The sequence below is a fragment of the Dreissena polymorpha genome, chromosome 7, assembly GCF_020536995.1.
Source record: "Dreissena polymorpha isolate Duluth1 chromosome 7, UMN_Dpol_1.0, whole genome shotgun sequence".
NCBI classification, from domain to species: domain Eukaryota; kingdom Metazoa; phylum Mollusca; class Bivalvia; order Myida; family Dreissenidae; genus Dreissena; species Dreissena polymorpha.
The window spans coordinates 41,024,926-41,048,142 of NC_068361.1; the positions used below are offsets into that span (position 1 = coordinate 41,024,926).

A 23,217-nucleotide genomic window follows, 5' to 3' on the forward strand; every position below is an offset into this window, starting at 1 on the left:
CATCCTTACGGGATTATTGCACTAATTGGTGCAGGAAGGAAAATGCTGAAATTACTGCACTTAATGATTGGAAAAAAAGTATTTAGTATGGCCATGAATAAAATACATTTTTATGATACAAATCCTTTGGCCTTACCACATTCACCTAAATTTAATAAACAAAATCTCTGTAAATTGCTTGAAGACTTAAAATCTAAATTCGTCATAGTTCCTACCGATAAGGCTGTTAATAATGTTTTAATAATATGACGAGTGTTTTATGTTCAAACTATTTCACAAGAACATTCACAAACTACATCATATTGCGATTACAATAAGCAACCTAATGAAATTATTGGCGACCATATTGCCGAATGCAAAAAAATTAAATGTAATAGTCAATATTACTGACAAGAAATTGCCATCACTTTACTGGATACCTAAATTACATAAAACGCCATATAAAAGTCGTTTTATCGTTAATTCAGTGTCTTGTACCACCAAACAATTATTAGTGTATCTAAAATCTGCATTGAGTGCTATTGGATATCATATAGCTAAACATTGTAATAAAGTTTATGAAAATAGTAATATTAACATATTTTATCAATACAAAACTCCTTCGAAGAAATTGATAAAATTGAAAAGAAAAAAATATAAGGTGTCACAAGTAAGAACTCATGATTTTTGTACACTATACACAACGCTTCTTTACGCTTTAATAAAATCCAAACTTGTTTCTTTGATTGAAAAAAACTTTTGCTAGAGAGAGTGTTCATATCTAGCTTTAAACACTAAAACAGCTTTTTTTACTAATCATATATTAGATAATTACATCATTTGGACTTGTCTTGACTTTTGTGCAGCACTAACTTTTCTTCTGGATAACTTGTTTGTTGAATTTAATGGTAAAATATTTAAACAAATTATCGGCGTTCCTATTGGTACTAATTGTGCGCCACTTATAGCTGATCTTTTTTATATTGTTTTGAAAGCAAATTTATGTTTGAATTATCTAAAACTAAACAAGTAGATTTGATTCAATGTTTTAACCTTACTAGTAGGTACATTGATGACATACTTAATTTAGATAATCCATTCTTTGAACAATATATTAACAAAATCTACCCAAACGAACTAGTCTTAAATAAATCATGTCTATCCAATACAGACGCTGCGTATTTAGACTTACATCTTACTATTAATGATAATATGATTAAAACTAGTTTATACGACAAACGGGACGACTTTAACTTTGAAATTGTGAATTTTCTGCTCCTAGATGTCAACATCCCTAAAGGTTCATCCTATGGTATTTACATTGGTACGTTATGCCAGAGCATTTTCATGGATTAAAGATTTTAATGATCGTAATCGTATATTAACGAAGAAATTGCTAAAACAAGGTTTTTGTATCATAACCTAAGAAGTAAATTCGCTAAATTTCACTCATAGTATGGTGATTTAATTTCAAAATATAATGTTTCTTTGAAATGGCATTTAGCTAATGGAATTTCCCATCCATCATTTTATGGAGATGTTTTGAAGTGTGCAAATTAAAATATGTTAAATAAAATGTTTATATTAAACTTTTCAATTAAATTAACTTGTTTTTATCAAAAGGATATGATGCTTACGTACTTAAAAACACGTGCTTGTTGGTTTTCGATTCACTATTACTTTCTTCTCTTAACATTTGGAATCATTTAAGTGATATTTTTGGCATTTTTCACTGTTGAACATAATTGTGTCTTTATGTCGTATGAACAAATCTGCATGCAAACTATATTTAGACTCACATCGTACATCAAATCATTTCTGTCGTCAGTTGACAAAACACCTATATACTGTTTGATTCCAATAATGTCGCTTGAATGGAATTACCATTTTAATACGTTTGATTCTTAATATTTAATCACCTAAGCTTGTTTTATTAGTAATTCAATTTTACAGTACCAGCCCATTAATGTTTTTATTTTTATTTTACAGTACTTCCCCTGGATTTGTTCACGTCGTTGTGTCTTCGCTTGTCAATTACGTCATAACTCTTTCTCTGTTCCTGGCTACATTGATTTTTGTGACGTCATACGACCAACTTTCCCAGTTGTAATCTACATGCATATGTCATTGGGTTTATAGCGTTCAATTGTATTTATATTTTCTCTCTGACAGGCGTTTTTTGTTTGGTTTAGGTTTTAGCAGTCACATAAACAACCAAGCAATGTAATATGGAACTTTTAAACCCATTATAGCTGCTTCTTCCTGTATTTCCGCGATGATGATCTGAAATATTAACTTCATGACGCTATATTCTTAAATCTTTTTTCTATAACGAAAGATTGTAATTGTCACTTGTTCATAGTTTCATTTCATTGTTTCTCAAAAAGTTGTAACTCTGTTGCTCTGGTATCTTCCCTACCATTGAGTAATTAAATGTTAATTAAATTGAATGCGTTAAAATAATTCCCTCTTATTATTGTTTAATTTGAGTTACAATGCTATGAGTTTAAATTTTATTTACACTTAAATGTATTATGAATATTGCTGGGCCAAGTGTGAGGTTGAGCGCTCTAAACCGGTGTAAACCCCCAATGCTTTGCATTGACCGTTCCAATGCGGTGACCCCAGCTTTATTCTTATTTGTGTTTATGTTGTTTTGTATTGTGCTGTTTTGTACTGTTTGGGCAATCGGTCACTTGCCTTAAATAAAGGACCAACTAATTGTTTATAATAAGAATTTAATACTACTCCAGCAGCTGGAGTTTCACTTCTTTATATTGATATGGAGTAGATGAAGTTGAAAAAACAATATTATCACTAAAAAAAAGTTGCGATCTTGATGGAAATGTTTGCGCCTTGATTATAGATGCAAAACATTTTATTGCACCTTATCTTGTGGCCATATTTAACTACATTTTTACTAACGGTAACTATCCTGACGCATGGGCCAAGGGTGTAATTGTCCCCATTCACAAAAAGGGCGATACTAAAAATCCTTCGAATTATCGGGGTATAACTTTAATCCATATTACTGCTAAATTGTTTTCTCTGTTGATTAATAATCGAATCGATAAATGGTGTGAAAATAACAAAAAATCCAATGACTCACAATTTCGCTTCAGGGACAATTATAGTACAACGGACTGCATTTTCATTTTTTATCTTGCATTAAATTATCACAAACGTTTTAGCATCCAGTAACAAATTGGTCTGTGCTTTTATAGATTATGATAAGGCATTCGATACTGTAAACTTCGATATACTATGAGTAAAACAGGTACAATCAGACCTGAGCTGTAAGATTATAAACATTATTAAGTCAATTTATGCAAACATAAAAGCATGTGTCCGATCAAGCTCGACAAAAAACTTTTCAGATTGTTTTTACATATCGGTCGGTTTAAAACAAGGTGAACCACTCTCACCAATATTATTTTTACTTTTTATTAATTTTATAACTTATTATATTGATATGGTAAATCTATCGAGCAAAGATATTGAAAAGTTATCATTGTATCGTCTGCTATTTGCTGACGACATCGCACTGTTTACCACTAATCCGAAAAGTTTTGAGGCACAAATTGATAGTATATCGAAATACTCCACAATATGTGGTTTAAAAATTAATGTTAAGAAAACTAAGGTATGTATCTTTAAAAAGCGTAACAGTTTTCATAACAATCAGTGGACTTTATATGATCAAATCATCGAAATTGTTGACAGTGTTTGCTTCTTAGGTGTAAAATTGTATTATACAGGTAATATGCGATTTGCTGTCAAAGCTCTCTCTGATTAAGCCCCGAAAGGATACCATAGTCTTCTTTGCTGATTTAGTAATGTTAAAATGGAAGTAAGACTGAATTATATCTATTTGATGGTATGATTTTACCTATTCTGCTGTACGGCTCAGAAATATGGGGAGTATATAACTTTAAGGAAATTGATGCCTTACATTTTAATTTTTTGAAAATAATTCTTGGTGTAAAACAGTCAACATCAAATATGGCTGTATTAGGTTAAACCGGCAGATATCCATTAGCAGTTTTATATAAAGAAAGAGCTCTTAAATTTTAAATAAAAATAATGAATAATACAGACTCCATTATGTATTGAGTGTTCACAAATCAACGAAATCTTAATGCCTTTTGCTGGTTTAAAGCAAGCAAATCCTACTTTGATTGTCTGGTTGTGATCTTTTTGTAAATCCTAATGTCAACATTAATTTTGCCTCAGTGAAACAACGGATACGTGACCAGTTCCAACAAACATGGTTAGAATCCATATTAAATATGCCTAAGTTATCCTATTACTATAAATTTAAAAGTATAACTTTTGAATATGAGGATTATTAAGACTATGTATGACATGAAAAAACCAAGAATATCCCTTACAAGACTTTGTCTAAGCTCTCACAATCTAGAAATTGAAACGGGAAGATACATTAATGTAAATGTAGATCGCAGTAATAGAGTGTGTAGATTATGTTCATTTAACACTATTGAATCTGAATACCATTTCTTGTTATGTTGTACTGCTTTTACTGACATAAGGAACAAAAATATAAGTGAAACTGATGGATGATCCCCGATGATGCGCTTTGTCAAACTATGTGTTAATAACCACCTAAAACAAGCGATGTGTTTATGAAACACTATGTCCCTATATATGTTACCCCTAACCTTGAAGAATGACCTTCAGCTTCACCTTTCACCACTCAAAATGTGCAGCTCCATCAGATTTACACGCATGCCAAATATCACGTTGTTATCTTCAATGTTGTAAAAGTGTACATTTAATAAGCGGTTTGGACCCATATATTTGACCTTTGACATTGAAGGATGACTTTGACCTTTCACCACTCAAAATGTGAAGTTCCATGAGATACGCATGCATGCCAAATATGAAGTTGCTATCTTCAATATTGCAAAAGTTATGGCAAATGTTAAAGTTTGACGCAAACACACAAACAAACAAACACACAAACAAACCAACAGACAGGGCAAAATCAATATGTCCCCCACTATAGTGGTGGGGGACATAAAAATCTATTATTAGCCACGTTGACCTTGACCTCAAACCTCATCAAAAGGTAGAGGTCCATGCATGGTACCTACAAGCCAAATATGTCAGACATCGGTAAAATATGGAAGGCGCTATGAGAAACTGTAATAAAATTGCGATGGAAAAATCTGTTATTAGCTTTGTTGACCTTGACCTTAAACCCAGTGGCCTCATACCTCATCAAAAGGTAGAGGTCCATGAAAGGTACCTACATGCCAAATATACTAGAGATCGGAAAAATATTGAGGCTGCTATGAGAAATTTTAAGAAAATTGTGACGGAAAAATCAATTATTAGCCTTGGTGACCTTGACCTTGATTCCAGTGACCTCAAACCTCATCAAAAGGTAGAGGTCTATGCAAGATACTTACATGCCAACTATGTAAGAGATCGAACAAATATTGAAGGAGCTATGAGAAACTGTAACAAAAGTGTGACGGTAGGACGGAAGTACGGAACTTCAAACTTGCATCTATATTCTCCCCGAAAATTTTCCCCAAAGCTAGCTTATATTCTTATGCTGTTACTGAAGATTTGCAGGCTGTTCAGGTTTATATGCTGTTCAATGCTCTTCAGTATCAACGCATTGGAAATGAAACCTTCGAAACCTGAATATTTTTAGAAAGGTCTTTACTTTAAATTGATTTTCTAATGCACTTTAAACACGTGAACATGAGTATCTAATTGGTATATGGAAGAGTGCTAGTATTGCAGCTTTAAGCCAGTAGTACTCTTTTTCCAGTGAATGAAGGTAGTGCCCCTGAATGGAAAAGGTTCTTTGTGTCTCAACGAACGGCCTTAGTCAATGACAGCACGAAACTCTTCTGCAAGGTGAAAGGAAAGCCCCGCCCATTCATCGAGTGGTTCAAAAATGGGGAAGCACTTGCGGATGGCAAGCGGTAAGTTTGTAGCATTGACGAGACAATTTTTTCACTGTTAAGACTTTACTGGTAGTGTTGATTTGATTAAAATAAACGTTTTATTAAACTTGCTCAAATATTGAATAAAGAGCTTTACTGGTCGCTGCAGTTTTGAACATTGGTTACTATTAAAGATATTAAATGTGTAAAAGGATGACGTATAATGGAAGCTGAATGCTGTTTGGTGCCTTTTATCACGATGACATTGGTAATTATAGGTTGGTCTGCTTGAAGGCATATTGATCTCTTATACCCATTACTTCACAGTTTTATCTCCAAATAATGATTGCACTTGCAAGATGAATACTTGTGAACATGTTAATCTGCTGTTATGAGACTGTATCTTGAACTTTCTGAATTAAATGTCTGTAAAGAGAAAACGGTGAGCTTGTGTCACTTTAGGGTACGGATAACTAAGTTTGCCTTAGAGGTGATGAACACCCAACTGTCGGACGCGGGAGAGTATGCGTGTAGGGCTTCCAATCAACATGGCGTGCTGTGGGGAAACATGACGCTCCGAGTTATAAAAGACATGGGTGAGTGTGGCACTCTGAAACAGTTTCAGTATGGAATGTTTGCTTAACCCGTTCCCGCTCAGAAGCTCAGAGGCAATTGAAAATCATAATAAAATATATTATACTTACTTTGATGTAAATGGAGAGCTAATATTCCTTATGAAAGTATTGGTTTCTTCTTCTTTTTTTTCAAATATGGTTTGTTCTTACAGACCCGAAGATATGTCAGTAATAGGCCTGACTAGATTAGAGTTTTAAAGGCTTCATTTCAAACCCTAAGATACTGATGATCAGAAAACAGCATAAAACCTGAACAGACTGTGAATTACTTGCAGGCTGTTCTGGCTTAATGCTTTTTGCACATAGCCATATTAGAAAGGAATACGCATGCGTCAAAGTGCGTATCTGAGCGGGAAAGGGTAAAGTAAAAGACGCAAACTGTTGTTTCAGATTGATGTCATGTAACAGCTATAAACAGTTAGTTGTTATCATCAATTTTAAAGATTGTTTGCTATGCAAAGTTTTGAATTAAAGTTAATGCAAATCAATCAAACAAATTAATCAAGTGTAAATAAAAACAACAATATCACTTTCATTTTAATATATGTTCTGATATCATAGATTTTCTGTGTAATATATGGTTATTATCTTTTTTGATTAATTTTCTACATGTAAATGAATTGTACCAATTGTTTGATGTAAGTGGGATAGCACTGCCACTCTATGTTGATGAAGACTAATGTCTTTCACAATTGTGTGCTTCCTCTCTTATAGATGATGCCACGCCACCCTTTGAGTACGACAACAACTTCAACACTGATCCCTTCAGTTCTGTTTCACGTAAGTGTTACTATGACAACAGTGATCATTCAGTTCTGTAGCATGTAAGTGTTACCATGACGACATGACGACAGTAATCCTTCAGTTCTGTAGCATGTTAGTGTTACCATGACAATAGTTATCTTTAAATTCTGTAACAGGTTAGTGTTACCATTACAACAGTGATCCTTAAGTTCTGTAGCATGTTAGTTTTACCAAGACAACAGTGATCCTTCAGGTCTGTAGCATGTAAGTGTTACCATGGCAACATTGATCCATTAGTTCTGTAGCATTTAAGTGTTAACATGACAACCGTGATCTCTTCAGTTGTGTAGCATTTTAGTATAACCATCAAATATACACATACCATCCTGGATTTACAACAATTTACTTCGGAAAATGCTTTTGATTTAATAATGAACATTTTATAAAGACATAAGAAATTAATGCGTGTAAATCTATTTGAAGTTAACATTTTTTGTCTGCATAAATAATGAATTTAATTATTGTTGTCGCAAGTTTAACATCGTTTATTGACTGTATTCAATTTGACTAAAAGTGTCATGGAAGTCTTTTGTTGTGCTAATTTTCTTAGCATGCCTTCCCCCGCCCCCAGCATGTACCTTGCATATGAAAATGTAATTCACAGTGTGTAAGTATAATAACAATAACAAAGTGTCTGCCAGTGACGGTTTTTGGTGTCCGGGGTGAGGTCAGTTCTGCTTGATTGGTCATTTTTTCATGTATACAGATAATTTCGACAGCCTTTAGGCCTTGTTTTGATATTTAACTGTTTCTATGCTGATGTTTTCAAGGGAAATCGAAGGCATAATGTAATGGAAATGTTAAAATTGGGCTATGTTTATCCTTTTGTGTTAATATATTTTGTATATCACATATTTTGACATAAGAATGTGGAGCAAGACTAATAGCATAAGTGACCGATAACCAAGACTTGGGCTTATTACATGTTCGTAAAGTTTTATACCCGATTAGCCTCAGCAATCTTCAAAGGCTTATCAGGAACAACATGTTCTGCTTACACGGTATTTGTTAAACAACACAATATAGTCTGAATGGATAAAGTTGTCCCTGATTGGACTGTGCTGAATACATTCGCTAATCTTGGACGACACATTACGTCACAAGAATTAAATCCCGTTTTCACAAAGCGAGGCTTAATTGTATTCGAGACAAAAAAACATGTTATGGGTTTAGTATAACTTAAAATTGCTAGAAGTAAAACATAAGTTTAAATGTTTGCTCCACAAATCTGTTGAAGATGTTACATTCCCTGTGATCGCCTTTGCAGAGTCAAGACTGTCACTTGATCTTGCTCTCAGTGATATAATATAAAGAGTCATGTTGTTTGGTGGGTATTTCAGGTGAACCAGTCTGGTCGAGGTTTAAAGACCGTGCCACGTACATCAGCGGCTCGGCAACCAAGACCGTGGAGTTGGACTGTGATGTGCGGGGATATCCCGAGCCCAACATCATATGGTATAAGGTGGACGGGGGAAAACTATCACTTCTGGATCTGACAAAAAGCAAGGTGTGATACTGCGATTCGCATTTCTGGAGAAACGGGGCTTAGTGCTGGTGTGTTAAGTGTGGTCCCAGATAAACCTGTGCTTTTTGCCTAGACTAGATTTTCGTTTAGTAAAGACTTTCTTTTAATGTTCTATTTCATTAAAGCGGACGTTTCGCCTTATATAAACACTTAAAAAACATGCATTCAGTCCAGTTTTCACCAAACGTTGCTTCTACCATGGAACAGGCTTTTATCTAGAAAGGCAAAACACGAGCTGAAGGTTTCCACTTTCATATTCAAACAAATAAGGGTAGTCATGAACAATTAGTGTTGGTATGGTAAGTGGTGATGAAGACAATCTTTGCCCAAAGTGCCTGTGCCCATTGGTCTTTATTAACATTAATACAAGTATGGCTAGTGATTCAAATAAGTCTTATTAATTCAAGATCGTCACTATCTTGTATAATGAAGTTGGAGTTGGTAAACTTTACCGCTGTGATATGACTGCACTACTGTTGAAAATAGGGGAAAATGCAACGGAACAAAAAAACATTATGAGACAAAAACACTATTGAGAGAGAATTTTCTTTTAATAATGTGACAGCATCAAAACACATCCGTCTATTGTGTTTGTGATCTATCAAATGAGTAGTTTTAGTTGTTACTAACGTAAATACTGACTTGTCCTTATTTATGTTCAATATACAAGTGGTGTGAACACACAAAACATGTCTGTGGTAATGCTAAGGTCCGTACATCCCCACATCTGTTTTATATTCATCAATCCATGCTTGCCAATGTTGTTTCTCCCGTAGTGATATGGAAAGGAAGACAGCTTGGTGGGCAATGGGTGTTTTTACATTACCCATCTTGCGATAATTGGGCTTCATTTGGATATCCGGACTTCTACAGTCTTGTGCTCTGTCAGAGACTGCTCATTGTATCATATTGAAGATATATCGAGTTCTAAGATGCTCAAATCATTATATTAACTTTGTTGTGATTCTGCAACCGAGGTATACACTGCGCATGATTATTTAAAACAATGAGTGTCCTTACTGCTTGTTATTATGAAGAAAATACCATCTGCCATAGTTAATATTTTTTTCTCATAAAATCTGACAACGTTGGTGCCTAAGTGGTAAAGCCTGTTAAAATAACTTAATGAGTCGATTATACAGTCAGCCTCAATTGTTAGAGCAGATCACGTCACGGCTTGACGGCCATTACATAGCATAGAAATGTTCTACTTGTTCACCTTCTCGTGAGAGGTAGAGGTCTGGCAACCTGGGAATGCCTGTTGCTCTGAACACTCTATGATTCTCATCGGGATTTGGCTGTCAGAGAGGGTAGTGGTTGGATAGAGCCATGTAAGTGTATTTTCGACGGTTTTATGTTTAGTCTATTATGGTGCTGGACATTTGATCGTATGCTTTTCAAATTTATATCAAATGATGCTCAATTGAGAGCAAATAAACATATTAACAAAACATCCAGTCATGTGAGTAACAGTTGTAGAAAAACTTGAAACACCGCTTAATCATTTGCTTTACCATTAACCAATACCAGGTGACCATCGTCATAACCATCAACCCATATTGGCCCCAGACCGTTTTCATGACCATCAACCCTTACAAGCTTCGACCGTTACCATGACTATTGCGGCTGTTGTTTCAGTATGTGTCCAACAATAGGTGGAAGTTGAAGATAGATGGCCTGGCTCTCGAGGACAAGGGCCAGTACATGTGCGTCGTAGCCAACATCGTTGGTGCCATCAACTGGACCTTTACTGTCGACGTTCTCCGTAAGTGACACCTGGGCTTGTGTGTTTATGTTCCAACCCGCCAATTCGTGTTGTTGGCGATGAGGCAACTGATCTTTAGTAGTCACGGATTGCCAAAAGTGTCATACAGCATAGCATTATGTGCAAGAAAGGTGAGAGACGTTTGTTTTTTGATGGGTGTGTTGTAAACTTTTGTGACACAATATACCTTTTGTCATTAAATTCCATAAGGGTTTTGAGTACAAGTTTTGTATCTGTTAAGATCTCGATATATTTTTTATCAGAATCAATGTTTTTTAATCGTAAGAGGCTGACATTTACCCTGTTGAAGAAAAGGTTTTCGGTTTGAAGAAAATGATGTAGGCTTGCCTGTAGACAATAATTGAGTTTTGCTCTGGGAAAATGGGGCTTATTTCATGTGCTGAGAGTGTCATCCCAGATTAGCATGAGCAGTCCACACAGACTTATAAGGGAGAACACTATCATCCCAGACAGAAGAGATTTCCTTTAAACAAAAAAATCCATTAAAGCTGAAAGTGTCGTCCTTGGTAAGCTTATGCGGACTCCACAGGCTGATCTTGGAAAAGACTTTACACTCATGCTACATTAAGCCCCGTTTTCTCAGTTCGAGGTTCGATTTCATTTTTTAGATTAGCATTCTCATCAGCCATTTAAATGTAATTAAACAGAAATCTATATGTGCCGTTTAATGGAATTGATATTGACTATTTAACCATGAGAGCATCAGAAGTTTTTTTGGTCAATAGAAGATGCCATTAGATCTATTTTGTATTATTGTGTATGATAAATTGTATTTTGAACCATTTTGCTGCTTCTAAGATCCTGTGGAATAGCAGTTTTGGAGAGTCTTTGATTCCAGTTCGTCTCGTTTCTGTCACTGGTGGGAGGAGAATTATCAGTGTTTTATGTCTGCCAATTATCCCACATAGGCATGGTGATAGATGGCTCTCTTCGGAATCAAAGAGAATATCGTGAAAACATTGTGATAAAGGTGGAGGTTTATTAACATGAAATACACACGTTGACCCAATTGTTTTCCCTTAAAAAATCTTATTAAATTTAAGACATCTTTATATATTTAAAGTGATATTATTGGCATCGAACAGTTTATATGTCTATCGCAACCGTTGTTTATTGTTGGTGTTTTCACTTCATATACACTTATATTTGTTAATGCAGCATCAACATACTAAAACAATATCCCGGAAAGAGAAAAATAATGCATTTGAATATCAACCGTACTTTCGTGTGACAACTGGTCATGCATGTACGATGTGAACCTAAATTTAGATTTAGTGCAGATTCGTGCATACGACACAAAGACACAATTTTGTTTTAAGGATCATTTCGCCTTACAGGACTGGGTGGGTCACGTAAGATATCGAATATAAAATATATTTTTTATAAACAACTCGTAGCAAGATTAGTTGTTGATAATTGGTCAGTAACCACATTTTAACTAACTCTTTTGACATGCTAATTCTTTTCAGCTCAATTCAACAGTAGAAAAAATCCCCATAATATCACTTTAAGATTTAAGTTTTATTTTCAATCCTAAGATACTGATGAGCATCAAATATTATAACACCTGAATAGACTGTGGGTTACTGAATTGCTCGTAACACACATGCTGTTCTGGTTTTATGCTGGTTGCCTAAGGACATTATCACTTTGCTACTGACCGGAAATTGGTAACTTGTTACATGGAAGAGAGAGGACTGGTGGGTATTGGGCTGAAAACAGTGGACATGTCTCAATGAAATATTGGCCCTTTCGTTGTTATAACTGCCGTTTAATAGGTCATGTTTCATTAGAGGTTTTCACCTGCTGAGATGACATGTTTGTAGCGGAGGCTTGATTACAATGTCAGCTGCCTTTGGGAAAATGGGGCTTAATGTTAGGCATAAAGTTTTGTTTCAGATTAAAATGTACAGTACGCTCCGTCTAATTAGGCATGACACTTTTGATTCATACTAGATTGTCCTTAAGACGAGAAGTTTCGTCCCTTATTAGCCTGTGTAGACTGCACAGGCTAATATTAAACAAAATTTGACGCACATTCATTAAGCTCCATTTTTTCAGAGCACGGCTGATATTAAGATTTGATATTATATCACAACGTTACAGAGCGGCTTCCTGTAGCGCCCATCGTGGATGAGATAGATAACCAGACTGCAATAGAGGGTGACAACGTTAGGTTTACCTGCAACATCATACTTAGCGACTCATAACTCACACGCTGTTCTGGTTTTATGCTGGTTGCATATGGGCATTATCACTTTGCTTCTGACCGGTAAATGAGTAACTTGTTACATCGAAAGTAGAGGGCTGGTGGGTATTGGACTGATAACAGTGGACTGATACGCACATGCATGAAGCCCAATTATTTTTCAGAGCACGGCTGATATTAAGATTTGATATTATATCACAACGTTACAGAGCGGCTACCTTTAGCGCCCATCGTGGATTGGATAGATAACCAGACAGCAATAGAGGGTGACACCGTTAGGTTTACATGCAAGATCATACTTAGTGACTCTCAACCCTTCCTGCAGTGGTTTCAGCACTACAAGGTCAATGACTCGTACGTAGATGAGAAGGGGACACCTAATGTCAAGTTGTTGCAGGTAGGCGATCAGTGGATGTGCGATTGTTATTGTTTGTTTGTTACAATTATTGTAATATTCTTTAAAGTTGCATCTTTAGCCATGTAAGCTAATATGATGGTAAAAGTATAGTAACGTTTGGACTGAATAAGAAATATGTGAATATTCTAAATAAGTAAACAAATAAATTGTTAAATATATCTCCCTAAAATATGTTTTAAATCTAAAAATATTACTACGTCCTATAGATATGGAAAGATTCATATGTAAGACATGTCCCATCTGTGCATGAGATACACATTTTCTGAAAAAGAATACACTAAATGCTGTCATATGGAGTGACAAAGTGTCTTTGACTTAGTTGAATGATTTTGTCTATAATAGCAAGATTTAAAAGAGAAATAAATCTGACAAGATAGATGGAATGGAAGTATGTTTAGTTTCCATGATTCCACTGTATACGTCTTTACAGGTATTAACGTCTAGTAATACAAAACTGGCAACTTTAAGTACATCTGACTATCGTAAGCTGTTAACTGACGCTAAAATAAGAAATAATATTGTTTAAAAAAAATGTCGTTCATAAATTGAGAAACTTAAAGTAGTAAATAAGTAGTACATCAAACTGTCTCAGTTGTGTGAACAAACGAGTTTTATAATAATGCTTGGAAAGTATTAACAATAGTGAAACCTTTTTGACATCTGTGGTGTTGATTGATAAATGTTGGAGATAAATTTCATGAACTGATACAGTTAAAGTGCTGATGATTGACTGATCTGACATATGGTTGTTTATTCATTAATGACCTTAAGACTTGCAAATGGGTTAGTTTTTTTAGCTCATCTATTTTTTGAAAAAAAATTATATGCTATTGTCATCACCTTGGCGTCGGCGTCCGGTTAAGTTTTGCGTTTAGGTCCACTTTTCTCATAAAGTATCAATGCTATTGCATTCAAACTTGGTACACTTACTTACTATCATGAGGGGACTGGGCAAAGTTAGATAACTCTGGCGTGCATTTTGACATAATTATGTGCCCTTTTTATACTTAGAAAATTGAAAATTTTGGTTAAGTTTTGTGTTTAGGTCCATTTTATTCCTTAAGTATCAAAGCTATTGCTTTCATACTTGCAACACTTACTAACTATCATAAGGGGACTGTAACTCTGACTGGCATTTTGACAGAATTATGTGCCCTTTTTATACTTAGAACATTAAAAATTTTGGTTAGGTTTTGTGTTTACTTTAGGTCCATTTTATTCCTTAAGTATCAAAGCTATTGCTTTCATACTTGCAACACTTACTAACTATCATATGGGGACTGTGCAGGCAAAGTTATGTAACTCTGACTGGCATTTTGACAGAATTATGTGCCCTTTTTATACTTAGAAACTTGAAAATTTGGTTTAGTTTTGTGTTTAGGTCCACTTTATTCCTAAAGTATCAATGCTATTGCATTCAAACTTGGTACACTTACTGACTATCATGAGGGGACTGAGCAGGCAAAGTAAGATAACTCTGGCGTGCATTTTGACATAATTATGTGCCCTTTTTAAACTTAGAAATTTGAAAATTTTGTTAAGTTTTGTGTTTGGTCCACTTTACCCCTAAAGTATCATAGATATTGCTTTCATACTTGAAACACTCGCAAACTATCATAAGGGGACAGTAGAGGGTTGTCATTTTTACGGAATTATGGCCCTTTTTTACTTAGTAACTTTGAATATATGGTTAAATTTTGTGTTTAGATCCACATTACTTCTAAAGTATCAAGGCTATTGCTTTTAAACTTCAGTTACTTTCATGCTATCATGAGGGTACTGTACCTGGCAAGTTGAATTTTACCTTGACCTTTGAATGACCTTGACTCTCAAGGTCAAATTATTAAGTTTTGCTAAAATTGCCATAACTTCTTTATTTATGATTATATTTGATTGATACTTTGACATGACAACTCTTACCTGACATACCACAATAGACTCCACCCAAACCATCCCCCAAGCCCCCCCAATCCCACCCAAAAAGTTTTTTTTATTTTATTTTTTTAAACATGGTTAAAAAACACAAATATTTGTTTGTATTATTTTATTTTTGAAATACTGTCCAACCATCCCACCCAAGAATCCCCCCCAAAGATTTTTTTTTTGCATTTTTGGGAGAAAATGTAATAAATGACCACACCCCCACACTATACACCCCCCTCCACTCCACCCCTCCTTCCTTTGTGATTGAAATTGAGATAGGTCCCTTCACCTATTGAAAGAAAAATAGATGAGCGGTCTGCACCCGCAAGGCGCTGCTCTTGTTTAAAGTTTTGTATGGTGTCACTATCGTATGATGGTATACATTTTTCTTAATAAAATACTTTTCTTGTGTATATAAGGGTTCATACACTATATAGATGTATTCATCCCAGCTAGCCTTGATGAAATAACACCAGTCTGTAAAACGTTGATGAAATAACAAAAATCTGTTATACATGAATCAAATAGCACCACTCTGTTAAACATTAATGAAGTAACACCAGTGTGATAAACAATTTATGAAATAACACCAGTCTGTTCAAGCGATATTATACGATTTTTTATATGTGTTTAATTGTAATAAATTGATAAAATATGTTTCAATAACACAAAATAGGCAAGAAAAATAATTAAACAATGAAGTCGAATTTCATAAAATGCAGCAAAGACAAATTAGCGCCCCGAGCCGATTGTGACGAAGATATTTCGTACATATTTTCCGACAATAACCGAAGCATTTGTCTTTTTAGTTAGTGTTCGTGTGTCGTATGAATATATATCTTTTCAGGGATTTAAAATGAACCGTTGAACTAAATTTAGATTCACATCGTACATGCATGATTTACATGCTGGCCAATTCGATTGTACAGACATTTTCGATTTCAGATTTAAATATCTGACTTATTTCGCATTTTTCGACACATTGTTCTTCTTAATTTTTATTTTAATTTATATTGAAATATATGTTTATTAAGTTTTGACGCATGTTATATAAATTAATAAATATTTGACAAAATCGTATTATCTCGCTTTAAACATTGATGAAATAACACCATCTGTTAAACATTGATATAGTAACACCAATCTGTTAACAATTGATGAAATAACACCACTCTGTTATACATTGATGAAATAACAACTTTTAACTGATGTACATCTCATGTTGTGTCCTTCAAACTAAAGTCTGTTAAACTTGCTAGTGTTGTCAGTCTCACTGAAATCACATTCTCAAACACTGAGCAAGAACTTTACGAAGCTCCGTACTGTAACATCTTGCTAACATGCATGTTCCCCTGGGCCCTTGCAGCAATCAGGTTACAGGAAGACGATCGATGACCCTCAGAACCTCGTGCTGCGGAACGTGAGTCGTAAGGACGAGGGCTGGTACACGTGCCTTGTGACCAACACCATCGGCATTAACTACAAGAGTGCCTACCTCATTGTCACGACAGGTGAGTCAGCAGTAAGAAGCATGCGAGCTTGGAACACGCTTGAGCCTGGCTCTTGGAAAATAGGGATAAAACTATGAATGTGAGTAAAGTGTCCTTGATTAGCCTTTGAATTTTTTATGGATTTTTTCGTTTAAAGAAAGTCTACTCTTAGCGAAAATCCAATTTAGGCGGTAAGTGTACTCCTTAATAAGCCTGTGGGGACGGAAAATGCTAATCTTGACGACACTTTACGCACATACATAAAACCCCGTTTTCACAGAATGAAGCTCATTTATTTTGAATGGCTGTAATATCTCACCTATGATCGATGTTTGGTCAAAAATTGCTCAAAGGGAAAGGATATTGATTTGTCTAAAATAGTGTTTTACCATTTTTATCTGTAAAAACAATACATTTTCCATTTTACAAAGCAAGTTTGTAAGTGTCACTTTTTCCATGTGTTTTTACAGAAGAGGCGGCGGCCGACCTTCCAAACAAGAACATGACGGCATCTTCGCAGTTCTGTCATGGTTCTCTCATGGTTATCACGACCATGGTTATCGCTGCACAGGCTTATCAGGGCTGACACTTTCCACCTAGACAGATGTGTCGTTTAGACTAGACTTAAACAAAACAAATCCATAAAACCGATAGTATTGTCCCTGATTAACCAGTGTGGACTGCACAGGCTAATTTTGGACGATACTTTACGAACATGCATTAAGCCCCGTTTTCTCAGAGCGAGACTCATATGTATCATAAAGTCACTTCACTTCTGCAAGTGAAGCATATGGTCATGTTGTAAGCAAAACCTAACTTCAATATTTCAGCCTCTAGTGCATGCATTACCACATCCTCACTAACCACCTACTGTTCACCAAGTTCAGGATTGGTCGATCTGACCAGAGCCCTTGTCAGACTCGCAGCATGAAGACGGAACACTTTATGCAGTCCTGCCCACTTCACGCCGGCCTCAGGCGCTAGATATTCACGAAGAAGATGACTATGTAAGGGAAGCTCTATGGTGGTTTAGAGGACCAACACCAGAGCATAGCTACACCTGCGCAGAGAGATAGATAACAAAGAAGAAGAGGAAAGTAAATGCAACATTATTAATGATGAACAATTACATATGAAGTGCATTAATCATTTAAATATCGTAATTACTGCTGGACTTTAAAAAAGGGCTTTGTTACATTTGTTTGCTGATCAAGCATGGCTACTGATGTGTTTGGATGCACGCATTCCTACAATTACTGAAATATGTGACTTGTATAGACAAAGTTTAGTCTCTTTGAGATAGTGTTTGTTCTACTATATACTAGCCTAGCTCTAGGTGAACGGGTTTCAATGCATGTGCGTAAATTGTCCTCCCAGTTTAGCATAAGCAATCCCAACATGCTTATCAGGGACGACATCTTTTCATTTTAAAGTGTATTGATATACGTTTTTGTAAAATTGCAGAAAAAGAGTCAGAAAAGGTATCCAATTGTATTAAATATTCATTTTTTGTGAATTAAATACAGTGCAAATACCACTGCATTTAATGCGCCTTTAATATACTTTTTACAAGCAGGGTGTTATATATGAAAACTATATAATCTGAAGGATTGAACCAGACACTCCTGCATTTAAATAGATAATTTCCATATTCACAAGAATTTGATGAGATAATTCTTTATCTGCTGCATCTTGTTTACATGGGTGGAGTGACCGTATTTAAATTACTCAATTTCATGTGCTTTTAAAGCTTTACTGTTGATAAGTAACCGTTTAAGGATAAATATACGATAACTGTCATGATGTTGTGAAAGCCTATACCTGATGGGGGGGGGGGGAGCTACCTCTCCCCGGGCGTTTTACCGTCGCCCTGATTTGCTGATATTACGTGATGTTGATGGTTTAGCACAAATGCGATAACTTCTGTTGTCTGATGCTATTATGAGTCAATTAACAATTTTGAAAATGTTTTTCTTCCTTTAAATTGTTAAGAAAGAAGTATTTTGAAAGTTCACTTTGCTTAATTATATATAGGCTTCACTTACTATGCAAACTTACATATTTGACATATCGACAGATTAAGCTTTTTGTCAGAACTGCGTACAGACTTTCACTTTGTTTCTTCATTATTCTGTTTGATTGATTTTTGTTTCACATTATACTTCAAATAATACAAAAGTAATGTCCAAATGCTACTTGGTTCTTCCTTGTTCAATACATGGGACATTATACGATAACATTTCATCATTCCTTCAAATCTAATAAGTGCTATAATCGTAAAAAATTGTAAATAATCTCTGCGATTTTAGCTCGACTATAATACATGAAATATATATAGTGGAGCTATCCTACTCACCCCGGCGTCGGCGTGTGCGTTGGCGTTTGCGTGCAAATGTTAAAGTTTGCGTACTACCACAAATATTTTTAATGTCCCTTGAAATATTGCTTTCATATTTTGAATACTTGTTAACCAACATGACCCCAACCTTTAAACAAGAGCAGACCACTGTATCAAGTATTTTGACATAATTATTGCCCCTTTATACATAGAATATGCATATTATTGATAAATCTATGTTAAAGTTTGCGTGCTACCCCAAATATTTCCTATGTCCCTTGACATATTGCTTTCATATTTTGCATACTTGTTTACCAACATGACCCCAACCTATAAACAAGAGCAGACAACTGTATCAAGCATTTTGACAGAATTATGGCCCCTTTTATACTTAGAATATGCATGTTATTGATAATTCTATGTTAAAGTTTGCGTACTACCCCAAATATTTCCTATGTCTCTTGACATATTGCTTTAATATTTTGCATACCTCTTTACCAACTTCACCCCAATCTATAAACAAGAGCAAACAACAATATCAAGCATTTTGACAGAATTATGGCCCCTTTTATACTTAGATAATTGAACATTTTGCTTAAATTGCCATAACTTCTTTATTTATGATCAGATTTTATAAAGACTTTTACAACACTACACTTACCTGAATACTACAATGGATTCCACCCAAACGATACCCCACGCCCCCCCCCCCAAGATTCCCTGCCCCCCCCCCCTTAACCTCTCACGCCCCCCCCCCCCCAATTTTGTTTTTCCATTTTTTATTTTTGAAAGATCATCTTATAAATGACCACACCCAACATTAAACCCCCTCTCACTCCCCCTACCCCCCCCCCAATTTTTTTCCTTTATTTATTTTTTAAACATCATCAAATAAATGATCACATCCCACATTATACCCCCCTCTTAACCCCCCTTCCCCCCAAAATAAAAAATTTCCTTTTTTTATTTTTGAAAGATCGTCTAATATATTATTGAATATGAACAATTTCCCCATGATGGCTTACGTTATACTGTCAAGCATTCGAATAGTCGAGCGCGCTGTCCTCTGACAGCTCTTGTTATATCTATAATGAAGCATCTCATTCACAAATTTTAAACCCTCCGTGTAGTAAATTAAATATATGCGTTCACATTTTAAAATAGTGCAAGATGTGGATATTATATGCTCGAAATAGGTAGGTCGGAATAAACACAAAAGATTTGTATGACATGAGTATGATGATGTATTGACATTTTAAAAGAACTTCCAGTGCTAAAACAGCCGTATTTATAGATTGTGCCAATATTGTGCGGGTGGTACTTTTAGTGGTTGTTGCTATTGCTGTTATTTCAAAACTAAAATAAACAACTCTGTCACATTTAATTAGCTCATACATTGCTATTGTTAAAGTATTGTCACGAGCCGAGCGGGAGCTGTGATTTTTTTACTTCTTCAACTTTCCCAAATCTGAGGCTCTTGTTCAAGTTTAACAAAGAACAAAAATGGACTCTGATAAACAGTAAACTAAGAATAACATTTTTCCTATTCAAATGTATTAAAATTGTAAAACAAATATAAACTTAAGATTTAAAACATTTCCAAAATGTATTCATTCATACCAAATAAATTAATAACAACTTTCAATAGATATATTTCTTAACAGACAGGTTATTTCTTAGACATTTATCATAACAATACAGAAATATACGTGTATCATATTAAGTATTTGCACACTCTGTTTTATGATGTCCTAAAAAGATGATAAATGCAATTTATAAAATGCAGCCTTAATGTTTATATATGGTCTTATTGAAAACTGTATTTTAATGGTTAAATAAGAAAATAATATAGGTCTCACACCTAGGAAAACAAAGTTCAGAGTCCCCGAATGAGAATTTTCAGTGCCTTTTATACTATCCAGAAGCGCACGAATAACGTTGTGCAATATAAACCTAAAAGCGCACATATGAAATGTGCGCAAAACGCGCACAAACAACGCTCAGTAAAGCGCACAAGAGCGCACATTAGAATTTGAGCGTTCTTGACACGGTAAATGTCACTCGTCTTAAAATGATAATTCTGACGATATTACAATTAAAAAATAGTCGAATATACATATCAATTTAATAAATAAATCATTATTAAGACAACTATTACCTTTTTAAACAATTTTTAAGAAGGAATATGAGTATTAATCAAAATATTTCTTATGAATAAACTGTCAAAAATACTGTAGTCAGTGTAAACTACCCAGAATGCACTTATTTCAGCATCAATAAATCAACTTTCTGTTTATCCAAAATGGCTGCCATATGAATAGATGCAAATAAAATGTGACACTTTAACTACAGGATTTAACAATTAATAATGAAGTGAAAGAGGTAATGCATTAGCTGTTATTAAATCTATTTACAAAATAACATCCTATGAAATCATGAAACAACAGTGTCATAGGCATTTAATTTCAAAACATAAACGTTAAAATAAACAATGTACATGTACATGTACACATGTTTTATGAACGATCTAGGGCATGACAGTATATTTGCATTTACTTTCAAATATATTAAACAAAATAGTGTATACTTGTAGCGACTGTATATGTATGTATATCCATTCCAATTGCTTGTTATTATTGCCAATACAGGTCCATTCTTAAAGTCATAGATTAATCTTCTGCTCGCAGTTGTGCAAAATATTATTGTTTGGCTCAATAACAGGTATTGACGCTGCTAGTACTATTCACTACTTAATAATTATGTTGGAAAGTAACAAATGTATCGAATTAATATTAATTAGAATATTAACCAGGTTCATTACTAACCAATGGTTTGCTTTTGGAACAACTGGGTCTGAAATGTTAATATTGTCAAGTATCAATTTTGGATCAGTGATTAAGATAAGATACTAGACAAATATGTCTTAATTGCATTGTCTCCATTAACTCAAAGGGTTGATGATATAAAAATGATAAATAAAGTGGTTAGTCAGGTGTGACCTCCATTCATTGATATCAGTATTTTCCTATACATATATGGTGTTTAATAAAACCTGATCAGTCAACATTTCAGTTATATGCAAAAGAGAATAGAAAAAATAGAGTTGCAAAAAAAAAACAGTATTTAGAGTGCTACGTAGTTTCAATTGTACAATTATGATAAGAACATGACCAATATAGATTTAAATTACTCGAATTACTCGTTGAGTAATCAAATGGAGAGAAGACGAAGCTAAATTTATAAGTAAATTGCGACAATGTACGTGTATTTACATTTGCCCTGTTGTGCTTGGTGGTGGATGATTTCTCTCATGATGTATTTGGGCCTCCTCAATGTCCACCTTTCGTTCTTCACATACTTTGCTTTCACGCAAAAGCTCAGACATACTTATAGTCCACATTTGAAAACAAAACGTTATATGCAGCGTTTTTTTTCATTCGTAAATTTAAAGACATAATCTAATGAATGTATTATCGACATGCATATATTATGCGGCTTTTCCGATTTTGTCAGGAGTTATAGTCATGCGATTATTTATATTGTATTTCATAAAACGGTGTTCTTTTCCAGGTCAGATCCCAAGAAAAGACCATCCGCTGTGAACACGGCTGTATATGCAGTTTCCTAATCGGGTTGACATGCACACTTTCATGTCAATCTTCTCCCACGATATTTAGGGAGTTATTGCCCCTTGTAATATATTTCATTTGCGCATAGCATCTCAGAAACTAATGATCTTGTTTGTTCAGAACATTAGTAACAATATTATCTTAGCTGAGTTCAAAACTATGTCATAAAGATTCAAAAACGTTCATATAGTAAATTTGAAGAAAGTCATTCTAGAAAACGTATTATTTTCATGAAACTCGCTCAGAAATTTGTCCTAGTTATTTCTCGTCGGATTTTAAAAATGGCATCAGTCCATTGAAATCATGGCAATCGGATGGCAGGACCGTTTTAATTTTATGTCTTTAGTAAATCCTTGTGAACACCAAAGAGTATCATTTTTTGTCAAAACTTCATGCAACTTTACCAGAACCTATTTTCTTACGATATCTTGGGATCAATCAATGTATTTTGGTTTTAGAGGGTACACGAGTTAAGTTAACAAAAGAAAATCCTGCTTGTGTCTTACCTTTGATCATTCAGTATGAACTCTTGGAGTTTTCTTCAAAGTTTTTGTGTGCTC

At 34.6% G+C, this 23,217-nt stretch overlaps 1 protein-coding gene across 6 annotated transcripts in view; it reads left to right on the forward strand.

Annotated features, from left to right (window-relative positions):
- Window positions 1–23,217, forward strand: part of LOC127837939 (fibroblast growth factor receptor 3-like) — an 84,959-nt gene that overhangs the window by 9,539 nt on the left and 52,203 nt on the right. For 5 of the 6 annotated variants that reach the window (XM_052365398.1, XM_052365399.1, XM_052365400.1 and 2 more), the window contains 8 exons: window positions 5,783–5,939; window positions 6,363–6,496; window positions 7,250–7,315; window positions 8,680–8,846; window positions 10,503–10,629; window positions 13,069–13,256; window positions 16,567–16,711; window positions 17,161–18,880. In XM_052365398.1, coding sequence (XP_052221358.1) covers window positions 5,783–5,939; window positions 6,363–6,496; window positions 7,250–7,315; window positions 8,680–8,846; window positions 10,503–10,629; window positions 13,069–13,256; window positions 16,567–16,711; window positions 17,161–17,276 — 1,100 coding nt within the window. In that variant the 3' untranslated portion in view covers window positions 17,277–18,880. Of the gene's footprint in view, window positions 1–5,782; window positions 5,940–6,362; window positions 6,497–7,249; window positions 7,316–8,679; window positions 8,847–10,502; window positions 10,630–13,068; window positions 13,257–16,566; window positions 16,712–17,160; window positions 18,881–23,217 lie in introns of those variants that run through there. The other variant, XR_008029548.1, reaches the window with a different exon arrangement.